The sequence below is a fragment of the Mobula hypostoma genome, chromosome 5 (genome assembly GCF_963921235.1).
Source record: "Mobula hypostoma chromosome 5, sMobHyp1.1, whole genome shotgun sequence".
Lineage (NCBI taxonomy): Eukaryota > Metazoa > Chordata > Chondrichthyes > Myliobatiformes > Myliobatidae > Mobula > Mobula hypostoma.
Window position 1 is genome coordinate 158,667,980 of NC_086101.1, and position 21,524 is coordinate 158,689,503.

Genomic DNA, 21,524 nt, shown 5'->3' on the forward strand with positions numbered 1-21,524 from the left:
AAGGACAACAAAGCAGTGGTCACAGGAGGCAGAGGAGCGGTTATGGGATTGCTTCGACTCAGTAGACTGCGCCGTGTTCAAGGACTCGGCAAAGGATCTGAACAAATACGTCATGGTTGTCATGGACTTCATAAAAACAGTTGTAGACGTGTGTTCTCACAAAATCATTCAGAGTCTTTCTCAACCAGAAACCCTGGATGAACAAAGAGATCCACAATCCACTGAGGGCCAGATCAGTGGCATTCAGGTCTGGTGACCAAGTAAGCTGCAAGAGGTCTAGGTACGACCTCCGGAAAGCCATCTCACATGCAAAGTGGCAATTCAGAGCCAAACTTGAGTCACTGGAGGATGCTAGATGATTGTGGCAGGGCTTGAGTGCTATCCGCTCCAACAAAGTGCAAGTAAGTAATGTAGGTGACAGCAAGGCTTCTCTCCCACACGAGCTCAATGCCTTTTATGCTCTCTTAGACTGTCAAAACATGGTGGCATCTTCACATACTCCCACAGCCCCTGAGAGCATACTTCATGCGGGTGAACCCATGGAAAGTATCGGGCCCAGATGGGGTACCTATCCAAGTACTAAAGTCTTGTGCTGATCAGCTAGCTGGCATGTTCACAGAGATCCTTAATCTGTTGCTATGGCAATCTGAGGTATGTTACACCGCTGCCTAAGAAGAATGCCGTGACGTACGTCAATGACTGTCATCCAGTAGCACATACATCCACTGAGATCAAGTGCTTTGAGAGGATGGTGATGAAGAATATGAAATCTTGCCTGAAGAGCAACTTGGATCTGCTTCAATTTGTCTACCAGCACAACAGGTCAACAGCAGATGTCAAGTTCATTCGCTCTTCACTCAACCCTGGAAAATCTGGACAATGAAGGTGCATACGTCAGGATGCTCTTCATTGGCTACAGCTCGGCAATCAATACTACTATCCCCTCAAAATTATTCAATAAGCTCCAAGACCTAGGCCTCGATACATTCTTGTGCAACCTAATCCTTGATTTCCTCAGACACTGAGTTAGCTTGAATTGGCAACCGCATCTCCTCCACGTTCACCATCAGCACAGGGGTACCACAAGGCTACGTGCTTAGCCCCCTGCTCTCCTCACTTTATACACATGACGATGAGCCTAAGCACAGCTCCACTGCCATATTTAAGTTTTCTGACAACACTGCTGTTGGCCAAGTCAAGGGTTCACATACGGATCAGCATATAGGAGGGCAACTGAAAATCTGGCTGAGTGGTACCGCAGCAACAACCTCTCCCTCAAAGTCAGCAAGACCAAGGAGCTGATTATTGATTTCAGGAGGAGGAAACGGAAGGTCCATGAGCCAGTCTTCATCGGGGGATCAGAGGTGGAGAGGGTCAGTAACTTTAAATTCCTCGGAGGATCTGTCCTGGATCCAGCATGTAAGTGCAATCACAAAGAAAGCAGGGCAGCGCCATTACTTTCTTAGAAGTTTGCGAAGGCTCAGCATGTCATATGAAACTCTGACAAACGTGAGAGTATAGTGACTGGTTGCATCACGGCCTGGTATGGAAACACTACCCTAGTATGGAAAAGCCTCCAAAACATAGTGGATACAGCTCAGTGCATTGCGGGTAAAGCCCTCTCCACCACTGAGCGCATCTACGTGGAGCTTTGTTGCAGAAAAGCAGCATCCATCATCGAGGACCCCCACCATCCAGGCCATGCTCTCTTCTTGCTGCTGCCATTGGGAAGGAGGCACAGGAGCCTCAGGATCCACACCACCAGGTTCAGGAACGGTTATAACCATTGGGGATAACTTCACTCGCCACATCCTCGAACTGTTCCTACAACTTATGGACTCACAAGGACTCATCTCATTTGCCTGATATTTATTGCTTATTTATTGTTATTTTCTTTCCATATTCAATTCGAGTTTAATTGTCATTCAACCATGTGTATTGAGTCTACCCCGCTCAATACACTCGCACTCGTTACCAGTAACCCCGACTATTTGCACCACCGCTCAACCCCTGCAGCATTCATAACCACGTATTGTAATCACTTTACTGGACAATAGTTTAGCACAGACTTAAACACGTAACCCACTGACTCAATGCTCAGGGCAATCACATAGCATCCTACCTAGATTGAGGTGCTTGCCTACCCCAAACCTCTGTCTGTGTGGATGCTGTGTAATTTGTTACCCTATTATACATGAATACTCATGAAATCAGCCAAAGGAGACAGCACTACTATGGGGTCAAGGTGCTAAAACTCATTACCAACAGATTCACGGAATAAAAGAGTCCCGACACCCCCCACACCCAGTGACACCACAGCATGATGCCCAGTCCTAGCACGTGCGATTCAACAAAACCATATAGAACAGGGGTGTCGAGCTACTGGCCGCGAAGGGGATCAATCCGGCCTGCGGGATGATTTGGGGGGAAAAAAGTATATTCACGACCACTTATTATGTATCTGTACGGCAGCCGCTCTCTCTCCCACCGCTGTCTGTGCTGCCTGCTGCACTGGCAGCTTGTGTGTACTTAGAAAACAATAGGTGGCAGTTAACCACCCGCTGTGCATAAGCACCTACCACCCTGCACTGAAGACCACTAGGGCCCCATTTACGTTGTCAAATACAGTATAAACACACAGAGATGCCCTGAGAAGAGACAGGCTTTTGGTAGTATCAGCTTGTCAGGAAATGATGGAGACAGCCGTGAGAAGCACGGAGGAACATCTGGAGAAACTTCTGAAATGCCCACTTTGCTGCCGCTGCTACTGTGCGATCGAGAATCTCCGGAGGGGAAGGCTTCAAATCCTCGGCTTTGCCTATTGCCTGTTGCTGGGGCTGGGGTCGAAGCGCTCGGCAGAGATGGTGCTCGGGGTCGGAGGGCTGGTGGGAGGCTCGAAGTTTTCGGACGGACTCAAGAGTCAGCTGTGGTCGGATGCTTCCAGGGTGCTGCATCAGCAAGTTTGCGGTGCTGGAAGCTCATGGCAGGAAGAGAGCTTCTCTTCCTTCTACCGTCTGCGTGAGATGATGGGACTTTCGAGAGACTTTGAGACTTTTTTTACCATGCCCATGGTCTGTTCCTTATCAAATTATGGTATTGCTTTGCACTGTTGTAACTATATGTTATAATTATGTGGTTTTTGTCAGTTTTTTTTTAGTCTTGGCTTGTCTTGTGTTTCTGTGATATTATTCTGGAGGAACATTGTATCATTTCTTAATGCATGCATTACTAAATGACAATAAAAGAGGACTGCGTGTCCTCATAATCTAATCTAGTCTAATCGACTGTGGCAGAGAGAATTGGGGACCTTGCAGGAGATTTGAACAGTCAACTAAAAGACAAAGTGAAGTCATTTATTGCCTTCTCTATTGCAATTGATGAGAGTACCGACGTGACTGATGTAGCTCAATTGGGAATATTTATTCGTGGTGTTGACGCATCTTTAACCGTCACTGAGGAGTTTGTGGAGATGGTGCCCATGACAAACACCACAACGGCGAACGATGTTTTCTCCAGCCTTGTCGAGGCCTTGGACAGACTGGGGGTTGACTGGAGTCACGCTGTCAGCGTGGCAACAGATGGCGCACCGTCCATGGTCAGGAAAAAGGCAGGTGTTGTTGTGAAACTCAGAGAGAAAGTTCAGACAGAGAATTCAGAACAGGAATTCTGAAACTTCCATTGTATTATACACCAAGAGGCATTATGTAGCAGGAGCCTGAAAATGGACAATGTCATGGATGTAGCTAATCAAAACGGTTAATTTTACTAGAGCCAAGGGACTCAACCATCGGCAATTTGACACTCGTCGAAAAGTAATATTGGACACCGCCTACCCTACCATACTGAAGTCTGCTGGTTGAACAGAGGGGTTGTGCTTAAATGTTTTTTTCAATTATGTGCGGAAATTGGACTATCCATGAACGAGAAAGCGAAGCCAATGGCAGAGTTGGGTGACCCAGACTGGCTTCATGATCTTGCATTTTTGGTGGATATAACAGAGCACTTAGAAGTGCTTAATGTTAACATGCAAGGCCGCAACAAACTTGTTATGGAATACTACAACAGTATTCGTACCTTTCAAATTAAATTAGGCCTGTGGGTGATGCAATTATCCCAGAGCAACCCAGCTCATTTCCCCTCTTTGCAGTCTGTGTGTGCCGCTCATGGAAATAATGACAACGTGGACAGGTACAAGAACAAAATATCACGGCTGAAAAATGAGTATCGGAATCGTTTCCAAGTCTTCACACAGCTCGAGAAGGAATTCTCACTATTTTGCTCGCCGTTTCCCATCAACGCAGCATCAGATATGCAGGAGGAACTCCAAATGGAACTAATTGAAATTGAGTGTAACTCGGCTTTGAAATATAAATTTGAGACTGTGGGTCTGGACTCATTCTATCAATACCTGAGACCGATGTACCTCAAGATGACAGACCTTGCCTCAAAGATCCTTTGCATGTTTGGGACAACATATCTCTGAGCAGGTGTTCTCCATAATGAACATTAACGATTCCAAACTGCGACTCGCAGCTGACACACAGACATCTAAATGACATTGTGAAAATCACAACTGCCCAGAAACTGGTCCCTGATGTTGATAGACTGATTAAAGTCAAGAGATGTCAGGTGTCTGGAAGCAGCAAGTGAAAAATGAATGACACTGTTCAATGCACTGTGACATGTAAGCAAATTATTGAGTGTCATAATATTGTGATTCATTCATTTTCTGACTATTCTATTATTGTAAATGTGATCATTTCAATAAAAATTAGAGGCTCACTGTGTTCATTGACTGAGTTTGATTGCTGGAAGCAGGCTAATAAAAATTAGGTGCAGTTGTGTAGCCTACATTTACAATTTGTTTCGTTAGGTCTACATTTGTGTCTGCTAATGTTCAATTTCAAATGGTTTATTAATGGAAAGGGTGTGGCTCCCAAAACAATCTTATCCAAAATAGCATCGTTTTTTTCTCTCTGTCATCACAACTTTCTTGTAGCCTACGACTGTAAGTTAATACCAATCATAAAAATAATGCTTGCTAGGCAATCTTCTTCATAAGAAACGAAATTTGTAAAGCAAAACACTTCCCTAGTTATAGCAGAGACTGAGACACATGAGAGCAGGTTGAAAAAACGAAGGCAAAGAAAGCTGTGGAAGCATGCGTGCCCAACTGATCCGGCCCGCATGAAGTCGCATTTTGCCCAGTCCGGCCAGTGACCTAAAATGAGTTTCACACCCCTGATATAGAATATCAGTAAAATACAACAATGCAGAATATGCAGTGACTGCCAAAACACAGGGGTGGTAGGACCAAGATGGTTTCCACAAAATCCCTAAATTCACTGGTACAATAATTCAGTTATCAGTGTTCTCTGCAAGGCCTACTCCCCCCAGCACTGGGGCACTTATTGCATTAAGCTAGCCCTGATGGGCTGCCCACATTCTTCACATACAAGACCCAAGGCTCCTGAAATAACTTGCACCAGGTGAACAGAGGAAAAGATTAAACAACGTACTTAAATATTTTGGACAAAAAATGAAACATCCCCACAGACCTTTGTAAGTTTCTTCTGGCCATGGGTAGAGCAGTTGCCGTACCAAGCCATGATGCATCTGCACAGGGGTTGTTGGATTCTAATGTTTTAATTCTAGGTTCTTTAAGAAGTCAGGAAAAATGCACAAAACTTAGTGCTTCACGATAGTTTTATTAAGTGTTAATAAAATACAGAATAGTGATGGAGGTCCACAAAGTGAAGGGAAAGACAAAAGAACTAAATGGCACTGCCTTGTGGTCCACTATTTTTATACCCATCTGGAAAATTTCTTTCAAATTCATAGATTCAACCAATGAGAAAGCTCTTATTCAAATAATGCAGCACCAAGAGAAGCTTCCAGAATCAAACCAGTGTAACCACTAGGGAACACATGGAACAACTTTATATACATACTGTGGCCACTAGGAAGCATATTAGACTACTTGTATAAGAACTTCTTAAAATACAAGTAGATGGCTAATAGTTAAACTGCAAAGAAAGTAACAATTAAACTGTCTAATCTAAGAATTAAATAGCTAGATCCAACAGAGTGAACATTACCAGTAGCCTGTCCTGATTCAACAAGTTTTGTGCCACTTTCCTAACTTCTGAAAGAACCTTCGATTAAAACATCAGAATCCAACAACTCCAAGGAGCTTGAAACTCTCAACTTCCTTGATCTCAGCACCATTGATGTAACAGGAGCATGTGCACTGTCTCCTTCCTAAAGTCTTTTGTTGACATTGATGTCTCATATTGTCATACTGCCATGTCATTGGGTTCTCGATCTCTTTCCTACACCGTGACTCATCAGTATTTGAATTACAACCCATTATGGTGGTATCATCTGCAAACTTTCAGGCAGAGTTGAGGCAGAATCTGACCACACAGTATAAATGTACAGGGAACAGAGTGGAGGGTGAGGTACAGCCTTACAGGGCACCATTGTTGAGAATAATCATGACAGAGCATTTGCAGCCTATGCTTATTGAGTTGCACTGAATACTTAACAAAGCTCTGGTCAATAAATAGTCTAGTGTAGGTGTCTTTAGTGTCCATGTGCTCCAGAGAGGAGTGTACAGCCAGGAGATGGTGTCTATTTTAGACCTGTTTCAGCGGTAGGTAACTTGTAATTGCCGAAGTTGTCACGGAGGCTGGAGTTAAGTATGCCATGACCAGCTACTCAAAGTACTTCATGATGGTGGATGTTAGAACCATTGGGTAGTACTCATTGCCTTATTTTTCTTAGATACTAGGATAATAGTAGTCTTCTTAAAGCAAGAGTGAACTTCAGATTGAATCAGGGAGAAGTTAAACATGTCTGCAGGTACCCCACCAGTTGATCTATGCAAAATCTAGGGACATAGGCAGCGATACCATCTGGGTAAGATGCTTGTTGCAAGTTCACTCTCCAGAAGACTGCTCTTGCATTTGCAATGTTGACTGTGTTCAGCTGCCTTGGAGGCTGTCAGGAGGAGTGCCGTCATTCCAATATCCTTATGTGCAAAATCTGTAGAATCTATTAAGCTTTACAGGTTGAATCAAGCGTGGAGCCTCTTAAGTGCATGATTTGTGGAAATTGTTTAGGATCAGCCAGGAAGTATTGTAAAATATCTGTGAGACTTCTGACTTTTTTTTCTAGGGCAATCCTTTGATGTAGATGATACAAATTTCAAGGCAACAAGTCAACCTTTTATGGATTCTAATGGTCCTGACCATGTGTAATTAGCACTTAAAGCCAAATTATTGCAATCGATTGTGAGATCGGTTAATCTGGCCTGCTAATTGCATGTAACCCCAGAAGGAATGTAATTATTTCAAAGGAATCTGGAAGATGTGGCATTAGAGAAGCCCTGCCCAAGTTGTGAGATGCTGTTTGTATTATAAAAGTTCTGCTGGTATACTGAGCAGTATCATGATTTGAAGCATTTTGCCAAAGAGTGTCAGCTGAGTCAAGTACAAACTTGCTTGTCGCCATAATACACATGTTAATGGTATGCTGTTATCTACTTTACAGCTTATTCTTCCTAATGTTAATGTGGAGTTGAAATACTTTGATCTTGGTCTCCCCAGTCGAGATAAAACAGAGGACCAGGTGACAATTGAGTCTGCATTGGCAGCCCAAAAATATGGAGTTGCAGTGAAATGTGCCACCATTACACCAGATGAAGCCCGTGTAGAAGGTATGCAGTAGATTAGTTTGTAGTCTTCCAATTTCACGTTCTTCATTAGTAGCCCACTGTATGATTTGCAGTCCAAATTTAAAATGTGCATATTCAATTTTTTTTTTGTTTTCATGGTTGCTTTATCTATTGTTTCATTATCATAATTGAAGTGTATATCTGGGACCTACCCACTTGAATGTTTGGGACCAGTGTGTGAACATGTGAAGTTGCAGACCGTGTGGTTAAATTTCTTGTATTATTCAACAAAAAAGTGCCAGTGCTGGAAATACAGAATAAAAATTTTAGAAATGCTTCAAAATTTCAACAAGTTGGACAGCATCTCTAGAGAGAAAGAAAGGTTAATGTTTCAACCATATGACCTGACATCAGAACAGTTTTTCTCTCCACAAATCCTCTACCTATTTCTTAACTGTATTTCTCTGTCAATATACATTCCACTGCCTGAGACCTTAGTTTAATGTTTTATTGAAAATGAGTAACTTATGCCCTCAACATGCACCAAAGAATCATGTGAGATTACAAGTTTGTGGGATATCACTTGATGTATTCTTTTTTCTGCATATTTTGGTGTTTGTACTTGTATAGCCATTAATAGTTTATAGTGAGGTATAGCTTTATAAGCAAATATGTAAAATGCCTGTCAATAGAAGATGAGGTCTGGACTTCCTGATGGCCATTAACAGCTTCCTGTTCAGATAATGGATGGTCATCTTAGCATTCTTTGTGGTTGGTTGGTAAAATGATGGTACAAATAGTAAGGAGAATAGAATAGAAAGATACAAGAAATAGAAGCAAGAGTGGTCTGTACGACCTCTTGAATCCTGAGGAAACTTGCTGAGGTTCCCTACTAACTTTTCTATGGAAATGGTTTTTGGACTTTCTGTCAGTCTAGAACTTGTGTATGATCTACATGTCCTTTCAGTGAATGGGGAGTAAAAGACTTGAGAAGCAAAAAGCTGTGTTATATTTTTAAGTTGTTTGTGCTTTGTTTTTTTTTAATGTTAAATTCTATTACTTTTTTAGCATTCAGAAACATTCATAAAATGAAATGAGACATTCAGAAACATTGTAAGATCTGTCCAGAATATTCAATCAGCAAAGAAGGGACAGGGATTTGCCATCTGTCAGAGGGCTCCAGAGAAGTTTTGTGTTTGGGGTTTGTTCTAGCCCACTATTGTCACTTTTGTACAGCAATTTCAGGCCCAGCCCCTGCTTGGAGCTCACTTCTTGGCTTTGGTACTGTGTAAGCCAGCAGGATAGTATCTGGACTCTATGAATGCAAGCCTGGAGGAATGAGGAATGCATGAAGTGAGTGCAGTCATCGGGTCCCACTGTTAAGACCATTCTATGTGTTTAAAGTAACCTTTACTGAAGTGCCACCAGATGGTGTAAGTGTCCCTGATTCAGAATAGAGAACTTGCTATCTGTAAACATTTCAATAACTACACTCTTTACATAGATTTAGTAGAATTATCAATCCAATTACACTGTGAGAAACTCATGGTGAAAACCCAACTGATACATTTTCAGAGTTCGGACTGAAACAAATGTGGAAAAGCCCAAATGGGACCATCCGAAATATCTTAGGTGGCACGGTTTTCAGAGAGCCAATTATTTGTAACAACATCCCACGACTTGTTCCTGGTTGGGTAAAGCCAATCACAATAGGACGGCATGCATACGGTGATCAGGTAAGACATCCGGAGACGATTTCCTGAACATGTGCCTATCTGGGTTTGGTGGCTGGGGCAACTGTTTAAGACCATTTTCAAGCATCAAGGATCAAAGATCAACTTTTCTTGCCATAAGCATTTACTGTACACGTATTGGGAATTTGCTGTGGTGTTGGTCAGGGCACAACATTCAACAGCTCTAAGGTATGGGGAATAATATAAAAATACTAAAAGATTCACAAGAAAACACCATTTGCAAAATAATCTTTCCTCAATATACAAGGAAGAGTTAGCCCAGATTGTGAATTTAAGGGTCTAGTGGAGCTTAAGTAGAACAAAAAGCTTCATTATTGAAGATCAGTTTATATGAATGCATTCTGATATAAGTAGCTCTATTTATTTAGTGTTTAGCCGATGCTAGTGTGGGCACATGGCCAAGTGGTTAAGGCATTGGACTAGTGACCTGAAGGTCGTGAGTTCGAGCCCCAGCCAAGGCAACGTGTTGTGTCCTTGAGCAAGGCACTTAATCACACATTGCTCTGTGATGACACTGGTGCCAAGCTGTATGGGTCCTAATGCCCTTCCCTTGGACAACATTGGTGTCATGGGGCGGGGAGACTTGCAGCATGGGCAGCTGCTGGTCTTCCATACAACCTTGCCCAGGCCTGTGCCCTGGAGAGTGAAGACTTTCCAGGCGCAGATCTATGGTCTTGCAAGACTAACGGATGCCTTTCTTTCTGGCCTATGCTACAACACACCAATCCATGTTTATGAACAAGTGGATGAAATGACAGCCACAGAATATAGCAAGATGAAGTGTTTGGGCAATTTTCCATTAACAAGTAGTTTTCTGAAATTCAGCAGCAAGTATTTAAGCAGTACACCGTAAGACTTTGAGTACTCTGCCATTTGATACGATTGAACTTAATCCTATTCCTCAAGTCCACATAGACCATAAGAATTAAGCCATTTGGCTTATTGAGTCTTCTTTGTCATTTCATCATTGCTGATCCATTTCCCTCTCAACCCCATTCTCCTGCTTTCTTCGTGTAACTTTTTATGCCCAGTCTAATCAAGAACCTATCAACCTCCGCCTTAAATGCACGCAAAAACCTGCCTGTGACAATGAATTCCACAGATTAACCACTCTATGGCTCAGAAATTTCTTCTTAACTCTGTTCTAAAGGATGCTCCTTCTATTCTGAGGCGGTGTCCTCTGGTTTTAGACTCCCCCACTGTAGAAAATATCCTGTACACATCCACTGTACCTAAGCCGATCAACATTCAATAGGTTTCAATAAGATTCCCCATCATTCTTCTAAATTACAGGGAGTATACACCCAGAACCATACGATAACCCTTTCATTCCTTGAATCATTCTCATGAACCTCCTCTCAACCCCCTCCAATGACACCACATCCTTGCTTAGATAAGAGGCCCAAAACTGCTCACAGTACTCCAGTGTTCACCAGTGCCTCATAAAGCATCAGCATTACATTCTTGCTTTTATATTCCAGTCCTCTTGAAATGAATGTTAATATTGCATTCACCTTCCTCACCAACAACTCAACCTGCATGCTAACGTTTAGGGAATCCTGCACAAAGATTCCCAAGTTCCTTTGCACCATGGATTTTTGGATTTTCTCCCCATTTAGAAAGTAGTCTGTGCTTTTATTCCTTCTACGAAAGTATATGGCTTTGCACTTCCCAACACTGTATTTCATCTGCTAGTTCTTTGCCCATTCTCCTAATCTGTCTAAGACCTTCTGCAGCATACTGCTCCCTCAACACTACCTATTTTCGTATTGACCGCAAACTTGGCCACAAAGACATCAATTCCATCATCCAAATCATTGACTTACAATGTAAAAAGAAGCACTCCCGACACTGACCCTGCAGAACACTGCTGGTTACTGGCAGCCAATCAAAAAAGACCTCTTTTATTCCCATTCTGCCCCTTGCCAATCAGCCAATACTCTATCCATGCTGGTATCTTTCCTGAAATACCATGGGCTATTGCTAAGCAGCCTCATGTGCGGCACCTTGTCAAAGGCCTTCTGAATATCCAAGTACACAACATCAGCTGATTCTTCTTTTAGTCCATGAGCCAGGACCCCAGATTTGGGCCACCAGTACCATCTGGGGGGAATAATTCTTACAGTGGTTTTTTGGCAAGGTATACACCCCTAGTGCTAGAAAATATGTGATAGCATTGCAGCGGTGGTAGCTTTCTGTGTTTAAACCTCTTCATCATGAAGAGAGACTTAGAGACTGAAAAGGAAAGCCAAGGAAAGCATTACCGATGAAGCTGGTGAGAATACCTGTACATCAAAAGGACCAAGTAGGAGATCTTCATCAGAAGCAAGGCTGTATGATCAAATCTGCATTTTTTGTAATAAGGTGAAATTTCTGAAGGGCTCCAAGTCACATGAAAAGCTTACACAAGCTGTATGACTCAGAGCTGACCAAACACTACGAGAATGTGCAACCCAAAAGGAAGATGAAAAGATTCTAGCAGTAGCAAGCAGAGACATAGTTGCTTCAGAGGCCCACTATCATGTTTCATGCTATAAGGATTATACCAGAATCAAGAAAAAGGAACCTCAGTACAAAGAGAATGCTGATGAAACAGATGGTGATGAACTGTATAAAAGGATTGAAAGGGAAGCCTATAAAGACCTTTTCAAGTATATCAGAACTGATATCATACCCAACAAGATGATTGTACAAGTCACTTCTTTGGTCACGAAACTTGAATCTTTCATGCTATTTGGTGGAGTTACTCTCTTGCAAGATTCTACAAGGAAGCACATTCATAGGAAACTGGAATCTGAGCTGGGCAATTCAGTAGATAAATTTCCAGATGACAAAAGAAAATTGTTAATAGTTCCTGAAAGTGTATCATTAAGGGACGTTGTCTTGGAAAATCAAACTCTACAAAGGGAACTCAAAGTTTTGAGGGCCAAGGCAACCAATTTCGAAAAGATCATAGATCAGATTTCATCACATATCAGATCAATCATTAGACAGGAGATGACTGTGACTCCCTGGCCGTTCCATCCATGTGATGTGAAATATAGTGCTCATACCTCCATACCAGATCAACTAGAGCGGCTTCTTGTTGGACTGCTGACTGGAAATCTTGCGCCAAGACTCAAACACAGAGGGTCACTGCTCTGGTTTAGTCATTTGGTCAGGACATAATATATGCTGTGACATGTGGTCAACATAAACCACAAAAGCACCTTCTACTTCCTTATGCAGTAAAAACGCTGACGAGTAACACTGAGTTCATCCAAACACTGAACAGTAATCACAAAATAATCTGCATATGCTGGGGTTAAAGCAACACTCACAGCACACTGGAGGAACTCGGTAGGTCGGGCAGCATCTGTGGAAAAGATCGGTCAACGTTTCGGGCCGGAACCCAACACTGAACAGGCTTGGGCATGGGGTGTCTTACTCCCAACTTGAAGAGAACAATACTGCTCTGTGTCTCCAAAAGCTGGCAACAGCCTCCAACCAAAGAGTTGTACTTCCAGCCTCCATCAAGCCTCATGTCTTCACCAATCTTGCATGGGATAATATCGATAGACTTGAGGAAACTCTCACTGGAAAGGGTACATCACATAGAGTCAATGGCGTAGTGGCACAGGCCAATGTCTATGGACCACATCTGCCAAGAGCTGAGCTTCCACACATTGAGAAACTGAAGCAGAGATCAGTCACCATTGAGGACCAAGAACTGGAAGTATATGTAGCAGGTGCACGTGTGGGCCCACAGCCTCTCCCAACCAGGAAACCAAGGAAGCTGCTTTTCTTGCCCGCAAGAAGAACCTGGTGTGGACACTTGTAAGGCTAACAGATTCAGAGAATCAGACGATCCCAAGCTAGACTGGTTTTAATGTCAGCACCAGGGACCAAGAACCAATCTCACAAATGGGTATCTGCCAACCATCAATTCACCAGCCACAGAGTTGACCACAGCATTTGAAATCCTGAACAATCAGAGCTAATCAGGAAGGAACTTCATCTAGAAACAATTGTGGTAGTCAAGGATCAAGCACTCTATGCAAAAGCCACTGAAATTGCCTGGAAGCACAATGAGCGCTTCTCCAACATTCTTCTCAGGATGGGGACATTCCATACCATATGTAATGCCTTAGCCATCCTAGGAAAGCGATTTCAGGATGTTTGTCTAAAGGACGTATGCATAGAGGCTGGAATTGTCGCAGGGCGTCCATCAATGGAGTCCTTGATAGTAAACACTACAATCGTGCTGTCAGGGTCCACAAGTACATCTATGAAGCACTGATGAGACTCGTATGGGCAGAGTTCACACCGTGGGTTGAGAACAATGTCCCAGAGAGGAGTGGGTTGATCAAATCATTCTTAGACCATGTGAATGACGTGGCCAGTGACTTGAACCAACAGAAGTTGAATAATCTGCTGCAAAGTCCACTCTTAACTGAGCAGATAACCCTGTGGACAGACTTTCTGGAACACTTCCGTCACAACAATGGAGATTCTGGATATTCTGGATATCATACATTGACATGGTAGAAAACATAGTACTTGGGCTTCTGTGCGCCTCTCGTGAGGGGGACTGGGAGTTGCACCTCCATGCTATAAGAACCATGATTCCATGGTGCTTTGCCTATGATAAGATGAATTATGCCAAATGCCTGTCCCCTTACTTTGCTCAGATGAACCCCCCAGAGAAGAATCCTTCTGTGTATGAGGCCTTCAAGACAGGCCAATTCTCAGTGCAGCTGTCAAGTAACAACCCCTTTGGGCAGATCCCTGTGGACCAGGCTATTGAAGCCACAGTGAACAAAGACACACAGACTCCTGGAGGCACATCACGGTTCAGCCTGAATGCTGGAGCTATCAAGCGTTACTACATAACAGCTGAGCACGCATAAAGCTACCACTGGTGCAATGCTATCACATATTTTCTAACTCTAGAGATGTATACCTTGCCAAAAATCACTATGAGCATTATTCCTCTCAGATGGTACCGACCAACCCTACTGGCTCACGGACTATTTGTCTACCCTGCTTGCTATTTTCTCAAAGAATTCCAGTGGATTTGTCAGGCAACATTTTCTTAAGGAAACCATGCTGACTTTGGCCTGTTTCATCATCTGCCTCCAAGTATCACAAAACCACATCCTTAACAATCGACTCGTAACACCTTCCCAACTACTGAGGTCAGGCTAACTGACCTATAATTTCCTTTCTGTTGCTTCCCTCCCTTCTTGAAAAGTGGAGTGCCATAACCTATTGATTCTTGAAAGATCACCACCAATGCCTCCACAATCTCTTGAGCCACTTCTTTCAGAACAATGAGGGGTAGTCCACCTGGTCCAGTTGACTTGTTTACCCTCAGACCTTACAGTTTCCCAAGCACCTTCTCCTTAGTAATAGCAGCTGTGCTCACTTCTGCCCCCCGACAGTCTGAAACCTACAGCATACAGCTGTTGTCTTCCACAGTGAAGACTGGTGCAAAATACTTATTGTTCATCCGCCATTTCCTTGACCCCATTACTACATCTCCAGCTTTATTTTCTGGTGGTCCAATATCTACTGTTGCCTTTCTTATACTCTTTAAAGAATGGCAGCACCTTTACTTAGGAGTTTGCAAAGATTCAGCATGACATCTGAAACATTGAGAAACCTCTATAGATGTGTAGTGGAGTATATTGACTGGCTGCATCCAATGTCCTTGAACGGAATATCCTATGAAAAGTACTGGATATAGCCCAGTCCATCACGGGTAAAGTTCTCCCCACCATTGAGCACATGTACATGAAGCATTGTCACAGGAAAACAACATCCTCAGGGACTTCCACCACCTGGGTCATGCTTTCTTCTTGCTGTTTCCATCAAGAAAAAGCTATGGGAGCTTTAGGACTCACCACCACCAGCTTCATGAACAGTTATTACTCCTCAACCATCAGGCTCTTGAACCAGAGAGACAACTTCACTCAACTTCAGTTGCGTTGTCATTGAAATATTCCCACAACTTAAGGACTCGCTTTAAAGAACTGATCATCTCATGTTCTTGATATTTATTGTTTATTTATTTATTTATTTTTGCACTTTGGTTAAGCACCCAAGTTGGAGTGGTCTTTCATTGATTCTACTGTGGTTATTGGATTTATTGAGTATGGCTGCAAGAAAGTGAATCTCAGGGTTGTTTATGTTGACATGTATGTTCTTTGATAATAAATTTACTTTGAACGTTGAACTTTATATATTTCAGAAAACTTCTGTATCCTCTTTGATATTATTGGTAAGCTTACCTTCATATTTCATCTTTTCCCTCCAGATGCTCTCTGTTGGCTTTTTAAAACTTCCCAATCCTCTAGCTTTCCACTAATGCTTGCTCTATTATATAAGACCATAAGACCAAAAAACAAAGGAGCAGAAATCGACCATTTGACCCATTGAGTCTGCTCCGCCATTTTATCATGAGCTGATCCATTCTCCCATTTAGCCCCACTCCCCCGCCTTCTCACCATAACCTTCAATGCCCTAGCTACTCAGATACCTATCGATCTCTGCCTTAAATACACCCATGACTTGGCCTCCATTGCTGCCCGTGGCAACAAATTCCATAGATTTACCACCCTCTGGTTAAAAAAAATTTCTTCGCATCTCTGTTCTGAATGGGCGCCCTTCATTCCTTAAGTCATGCCCTCTCGTACTAGACTCCCCCATCATGGGAAACAACTTTGCCACATCCACTCTGTCCATGCCTTTCAACATTCGAAATGTTTCTATGAGGTCCCCCCTCATTCTTCTAAGGAATACAATCCAAGAGCAGACAAATGTTCCTCATATGTTAACCCTTTAATTCCTGGAATCATTCTAGTGAATCTTCTCTGTACCCTCTCCAACGTCAGCACATCCTTTCTTATATAAGGAGCCCAAAACTGCCCACAGTACTCCAGGTGAGGTCTTAACAGCACCTTATAGAGCCTCAACATCACATCCCTGCCCCTATACTCTATTCCTCTAGAAATGAATGCCAACATTGCATTCGCCTTCTTCACCACCGACTCAACCTGGAAGTTAACCTTAAGGGTATCCATGGCCTTATTTATTTAAGGTGCTTGAAATGTTTAATTTTAGCTTGAAATTTATATCCTGGATTAAACTGTTATATCATTCCCCTGTAGCCTCGGTTTGTACTAACTCTTTATACTCACCTTTTTTTCCTCTCTTTCATGGTACTCGACAAGGCTGTCCTCTTAGTCCCCTATTATTTGATATTGCATTAGAACCTCTTGCAATTGCTATTCGAGAATCTTCAAATATTACTGGGATAACTCGGGGATTAAAGTCCCATAAATTATCACTCTATGCTGATGATTTACTTTTATATATTTCTAATCCTGAGAAATCTATTCCTGCTGTTTTAGAGTTATTAGCACAATTTGGTTTTTTCTCAGGTTATAAATTAAATCTTAGTAAGAGTGAACTTTTTCCGATTAATAAACATCTTCCCTTATATTATAAATTTCCATTTAAATTGATTAATAATTATTTTTCATATCTTGGGATTAAAATTACTTGTAAATACAAAGATTTATTTAAGATTAACTTTTTACTATTAATAGACCATATTACTCAACTTTCATCTAAATGGTTTCCCTTATATTTAACTTTGATTGGTCGTATTAATGCAGTTAAGATGTTTTTTTTGCCAAAATTTTTATATGTGTTTCAGGCATTACCAATTTTCGTTCCAAAATCTTTCTTTGATAAAGTTGACTCTAAAATTTCTTCATTTATTTGGCAGAATAAGAATCCGAGACTGGGTAAAATACATTTACAGAAAGCTAAGAGAGATGGAGGTTTAGCATTACCTAACTTTAGATTCTATTATTGGGCTATTAATATTCGACATATGAAATTTTGGTTACTTGACCAGGACATACTATCTATTCCTAAGTGGGTAGCATTGGAATTACAATCTGTTCAGGGTTATACACTTGGCTCTATTTTAGGCTCCTCTCTCCCTTTTGATTCGAAACGCCTTAAGCAGGTCTCTAACCTGATAGTTAAATATGCCTTGCGCATTTGGTTTCAATTCAGAAAATTTTTTGATCTTAATCAATTCGGGTTAGCGATTCCTATTTTAGGTAACATATTTTTTCCTCCCTCCTTTACGGATCGCGCTTTTCAAACTTGGAAGACTAAGGGTATTTTACTGTTTTTGGATTTATTTTTAGATGGTTCCCTTATGTCTTTTGAACAATTATCTAATAAATATAACTTATCAAGAATACATTTTTTTAGATATTTACAAGTTAGAAATTTCCTAAGTACTATACTTTCTTCCTTTCCAATGCTTCCTCCTACATATATTTTAGATTCGATAATTAACCTCAATCCATGTCAGAAAGGTGCATCGGCTATGATTTATAATATTATTATGAAACTTAGGAAAGCTCCATTTGATAAGATTAGGGTAGATTGGGAACAGGAATTGGGGCTTACCATTTCTGTGGATGATTGGGGGCAGATTTTACAATTAGTTAATACTTCCTCTATTTGTGCTAAACATTCCCTAATTCAATTTAAAGTGGTTCATAGAGCACATATGTCCAAAGATAAGTTAGCGCGTTTTTACTCGCATATTAATCCTTTCTGTGATAGATGTTCGGGGCAGATAGCCTCTTTAACTCATATGTTTTGGTCTTGCCCTACTTTGGAAACTTTTTGGAGAGATATTTTCAATATTATTTCTAAGGTATTAAATATAGATATCTCTCCTCACCCTATTACTGCTATCTTTGGACTACCTAAAATTTCTAGTAATCTTTCCCCTTCAGCCCGTAGAATGATTGCATTTCTTACTTTAATGGCGAAAAGATGTATTTTACAACATTGGAAAGAGCTTAATGCTCCAACTACCTTTTTTTGGTTTTCTCAGACGATTTTATGTTTGAATTTGGAGAAAATTAGAAGTAACCTTTATGATTCTTCATTTAAATTTGAACAGATTTGGGGACCTTTTATTCGATATTTTCATTTAATGTAATATTTACCCTTCTTGTTTTTTTTTCACTGTTTTTAATGGAGGTCGGGATTGAGGACGTGATTTTAAGTTTAACTCTGTTTGGTTTCAAGTTAGCCCATTGCTTTGCCTTGCTTTTAGTTAGTTGCACGGTGGGTTTTTTTTGGGGTTTTTTTTTTCTTTTTTTCCATTGATATATATAAAATTTAGTATACTATTATGTTATCTTGGTTTCTTATGTTTAAATTACATTGTTTGTAGTATTTTTTTTGGGTATTGATACCTTTTGGAATTTTATTATACTTTAACATTGTATTAATGTTTATATGGCTTACCTTTTTTGTATACTTACTCAATAAAAAGATTTAAAAAGAAAAAGAAAGGGTATCCTGCACGAGGACTCCCAAGACCCATTGCATCTCAGAACTTTGAATTCTCTCCCCATTTAAATAATAGTCTGCCCATTTATTTCTTCTGCCAAAGTGCATAACCATACACTTTCCAACACTGTATTTCATTTGCCACTTCTTTGCCCATTCTTCCAATCTATCCAAGTCTCTCTGCAGACTCTCTGTTACCTCAGCTCTACCGGCCCCTCCACCTATCTTTGTATCATCAGCAAACTTAGCCACAAAGCCATCTATTCCATAATCCAAATCGTTGATGTACAATGTAAAAAGAAGCAGCCCCCACACGGACCCCTGTGGAACACCACTGGTAATCAGCAGCCAACCAGAATAGGATCCCTTTATTTCCACTCTCTGTTTCCTGCCAATCAACCAACGCTCTATCCATGTATGTAATTTTCCCCTAATTCCATGGGCTCTTATCATGTTAAGCAGCCTCATGTGTGGCACCTTGTCAAAGGCCTTCTGAAAATCCAAATTTCCAACATCCACTGCATCTCCCTCGTCTAGCCTACTTGTAATTTCCTCAAAAAATTGTAATAGGTTTGTCAGGCAGGATTTTCCTTTAAGGAATCCATGCTGAGTTCTGCCTATCTTGTCATATGCCTCCAGGTACTCCGTAACCTCATCCTTGACAATCGAATCCAACAACTTCCCAACCACCGATGTCAAGCTAACAGGTCTATAATTTCCTTTTTGCTTCCTTGCCCCCTACTTAAATAGTGGAGTGATATTTGCAATCTTCCAGTCTTCCGGAACCATGCCAGAATCTATCGACTTTTGAAAGATCATCGCTAATGCCTCCGCAATCTCCACAGCTACTTCCTTCAGAACACGAGGGTGCATTCCATCCGGTCCGGGACATTTATCTGCCCTTAGACTATTCAGCTTCCTGAGTACTTTCTCTGTCGTAATTGTGACTGTGCACACTTCTCTTCCCTGCCACCCTTGAGTGTCTGGTATACTGCTGATGCCTTCCTCAGTGAAGACTGACGCAAAATATTCATTCAGTTCCTCTGCCATCTCCTTATCTCCCATTACAATTTCTCCAGCATCATTTTCTATCGGTCCTATATCTATTCTCACCTGTCTTTCACTCTTTATATACTTGAAAAAGCTTTTAGTATCCTCTTTGATATTATTTGCTAGCTTCCTTTCATAGTTCATCCTCTTAATGACCACCTTAGTTTCCTTTTGTAAGCTTTTAAAAACTTCCCAATCCTCTGTCTTCCCATTAATTTTTGCTTCGTTGTATGCCCTCTCCTTAGCTTTAACTTTGGCTTTGACTTCTCTTGTCAGCCACGGTTGCATCCTTTTTCCATTCAAAAATTTCTTTTTTGGAATATATCTGTCTTGCACCCTCCTCACTTCTCGCATAGACTCCAGCCACAGTTGCTCTGCCGTCCTTCCTGCTAGTGTCCCTTTCCAGTCAACTTTGGCCAGTTCCTCTCTCATGCCACTGTAATTTCCTTTACTCCACTGGAATACCGACACATTGGATTTCGGCTTCTCTTTTTCAAATTTCACAGTGAACTCAATCATGTTATGATCACTGCCTCCTAAGGGTTCCTTCACCTCAATCTGTCTAATCACCTCCAGTTCATTACCCAATACCCAATCCAGTACCGCCGGTCCCCTAGTGGGCTCAACAACAAGCTGCTCTAAAAAGCCATCTCGCGGACATTCTACAAACTCTCTCTCTTGAGATCCAGTGCCGACCTGATTTTCCCAATCCACTCGCATGTTAAAATCCCCCACAATGATCATAACACTGCCCTTCTGACAAACCTTTTCTATTTCCTGTTGTAATTTGTTGTCCACATCACTGCAGCTGTTTGGAGGCCTGTATATAACTGCCATCAGGGTCCTTTTACCCCTGCGATTCTTAGCTCAACGCATAAAGATTCTGCACCTTCCGATCCTATATCACCTCTTTCTAATGATTTAATATCATTTCTTACCAATAAAGCCACGCCTCTCCCTCTGCCTAACTTCCTATCCTTCCGATACACCGTGTATCCATCGTATATGCCCCCTCTTTTGCTTTTATGTTGGCTTTGACTTTCATGATTACATCATCCTGTCTTCAGAATACTACTTCTTTGGGATATGTCTATCCAACACCTTTTGAATTTCTCCCAGAAACTCCAGCCATTGCTGCTCTGCCATCATCCATGCTAGAGTCCCCTTCTAATCAACTTTTGTCCAGTTCCCCTCTCATGCTCTGTAATTCCCTTTACTCCACACTAATACTGATACCTCTGACTTTAGCTTCTCCGTCTCAAATGGAAGGGTGAATTCTATCATAATATGATCTCTGCCTGCTAAGCGTTTCTTTAGCTTAAGTTCCCTAATCAAATCCATTACATTTCACCCAATCCAAAATAGCTGATCGCCAGTGGGCTCAACTGCAAGCAGCTCTAAAAAGCCATCTTGTAGGCATTCCATAGATTCTCTTTCTTGGGATCCAGCACCAATCTGATTTTCCCAACCTAATTGCATTTTGAAACCCCCCTGACTGTCATAAGATTGCCCTTTTGACATGCCTTTTCTCTCTCCTGTTGTAAATTGTAGCCCACATCCTGGTTACTGTTCAGAGGCCAGGATATATAACTCATATATCAGAGTATTTTTTCCCTTTCAGTTTCTTAACTCTACCCACAAGGATTATACATCTTATGATCACCTAT

General features: G+C 41.6%; 1 protein-coding gene across 2 annotated transcripts in view; it reads left to right on the forward strand.

Moving 5' to 3' along the window:
* Positions 1–21,524, forward strand: part of LOC134347094 (isocitrate dehydrogenase [NADP], mitochondrial-like) — a 70,937-nt gene that overhangs the window by 26,811 nt on the left and 22,602 nt on the right. The window contains exons 3-5 of one of the 2 annotated variants that reach the window (XM_063049217.1): positions 7,555–7,720; positions 9,254–9,414; positions 15,665–15,694. In XM_063049217.1, coding sequence (XP_062905287.1) covers positions 7,555–7,720; positions 9,254–9,414; positions 15,665–15,694 — 357 coding nt within the window. The remainder of the gene's footprint in view (positions 1–7,554; positions 7,721–9,253; positions 9,415–15,664; positions 15,695–21,524) is intronic. The other variant, XM_063049218.1, reaches the window with a different exon arrangement.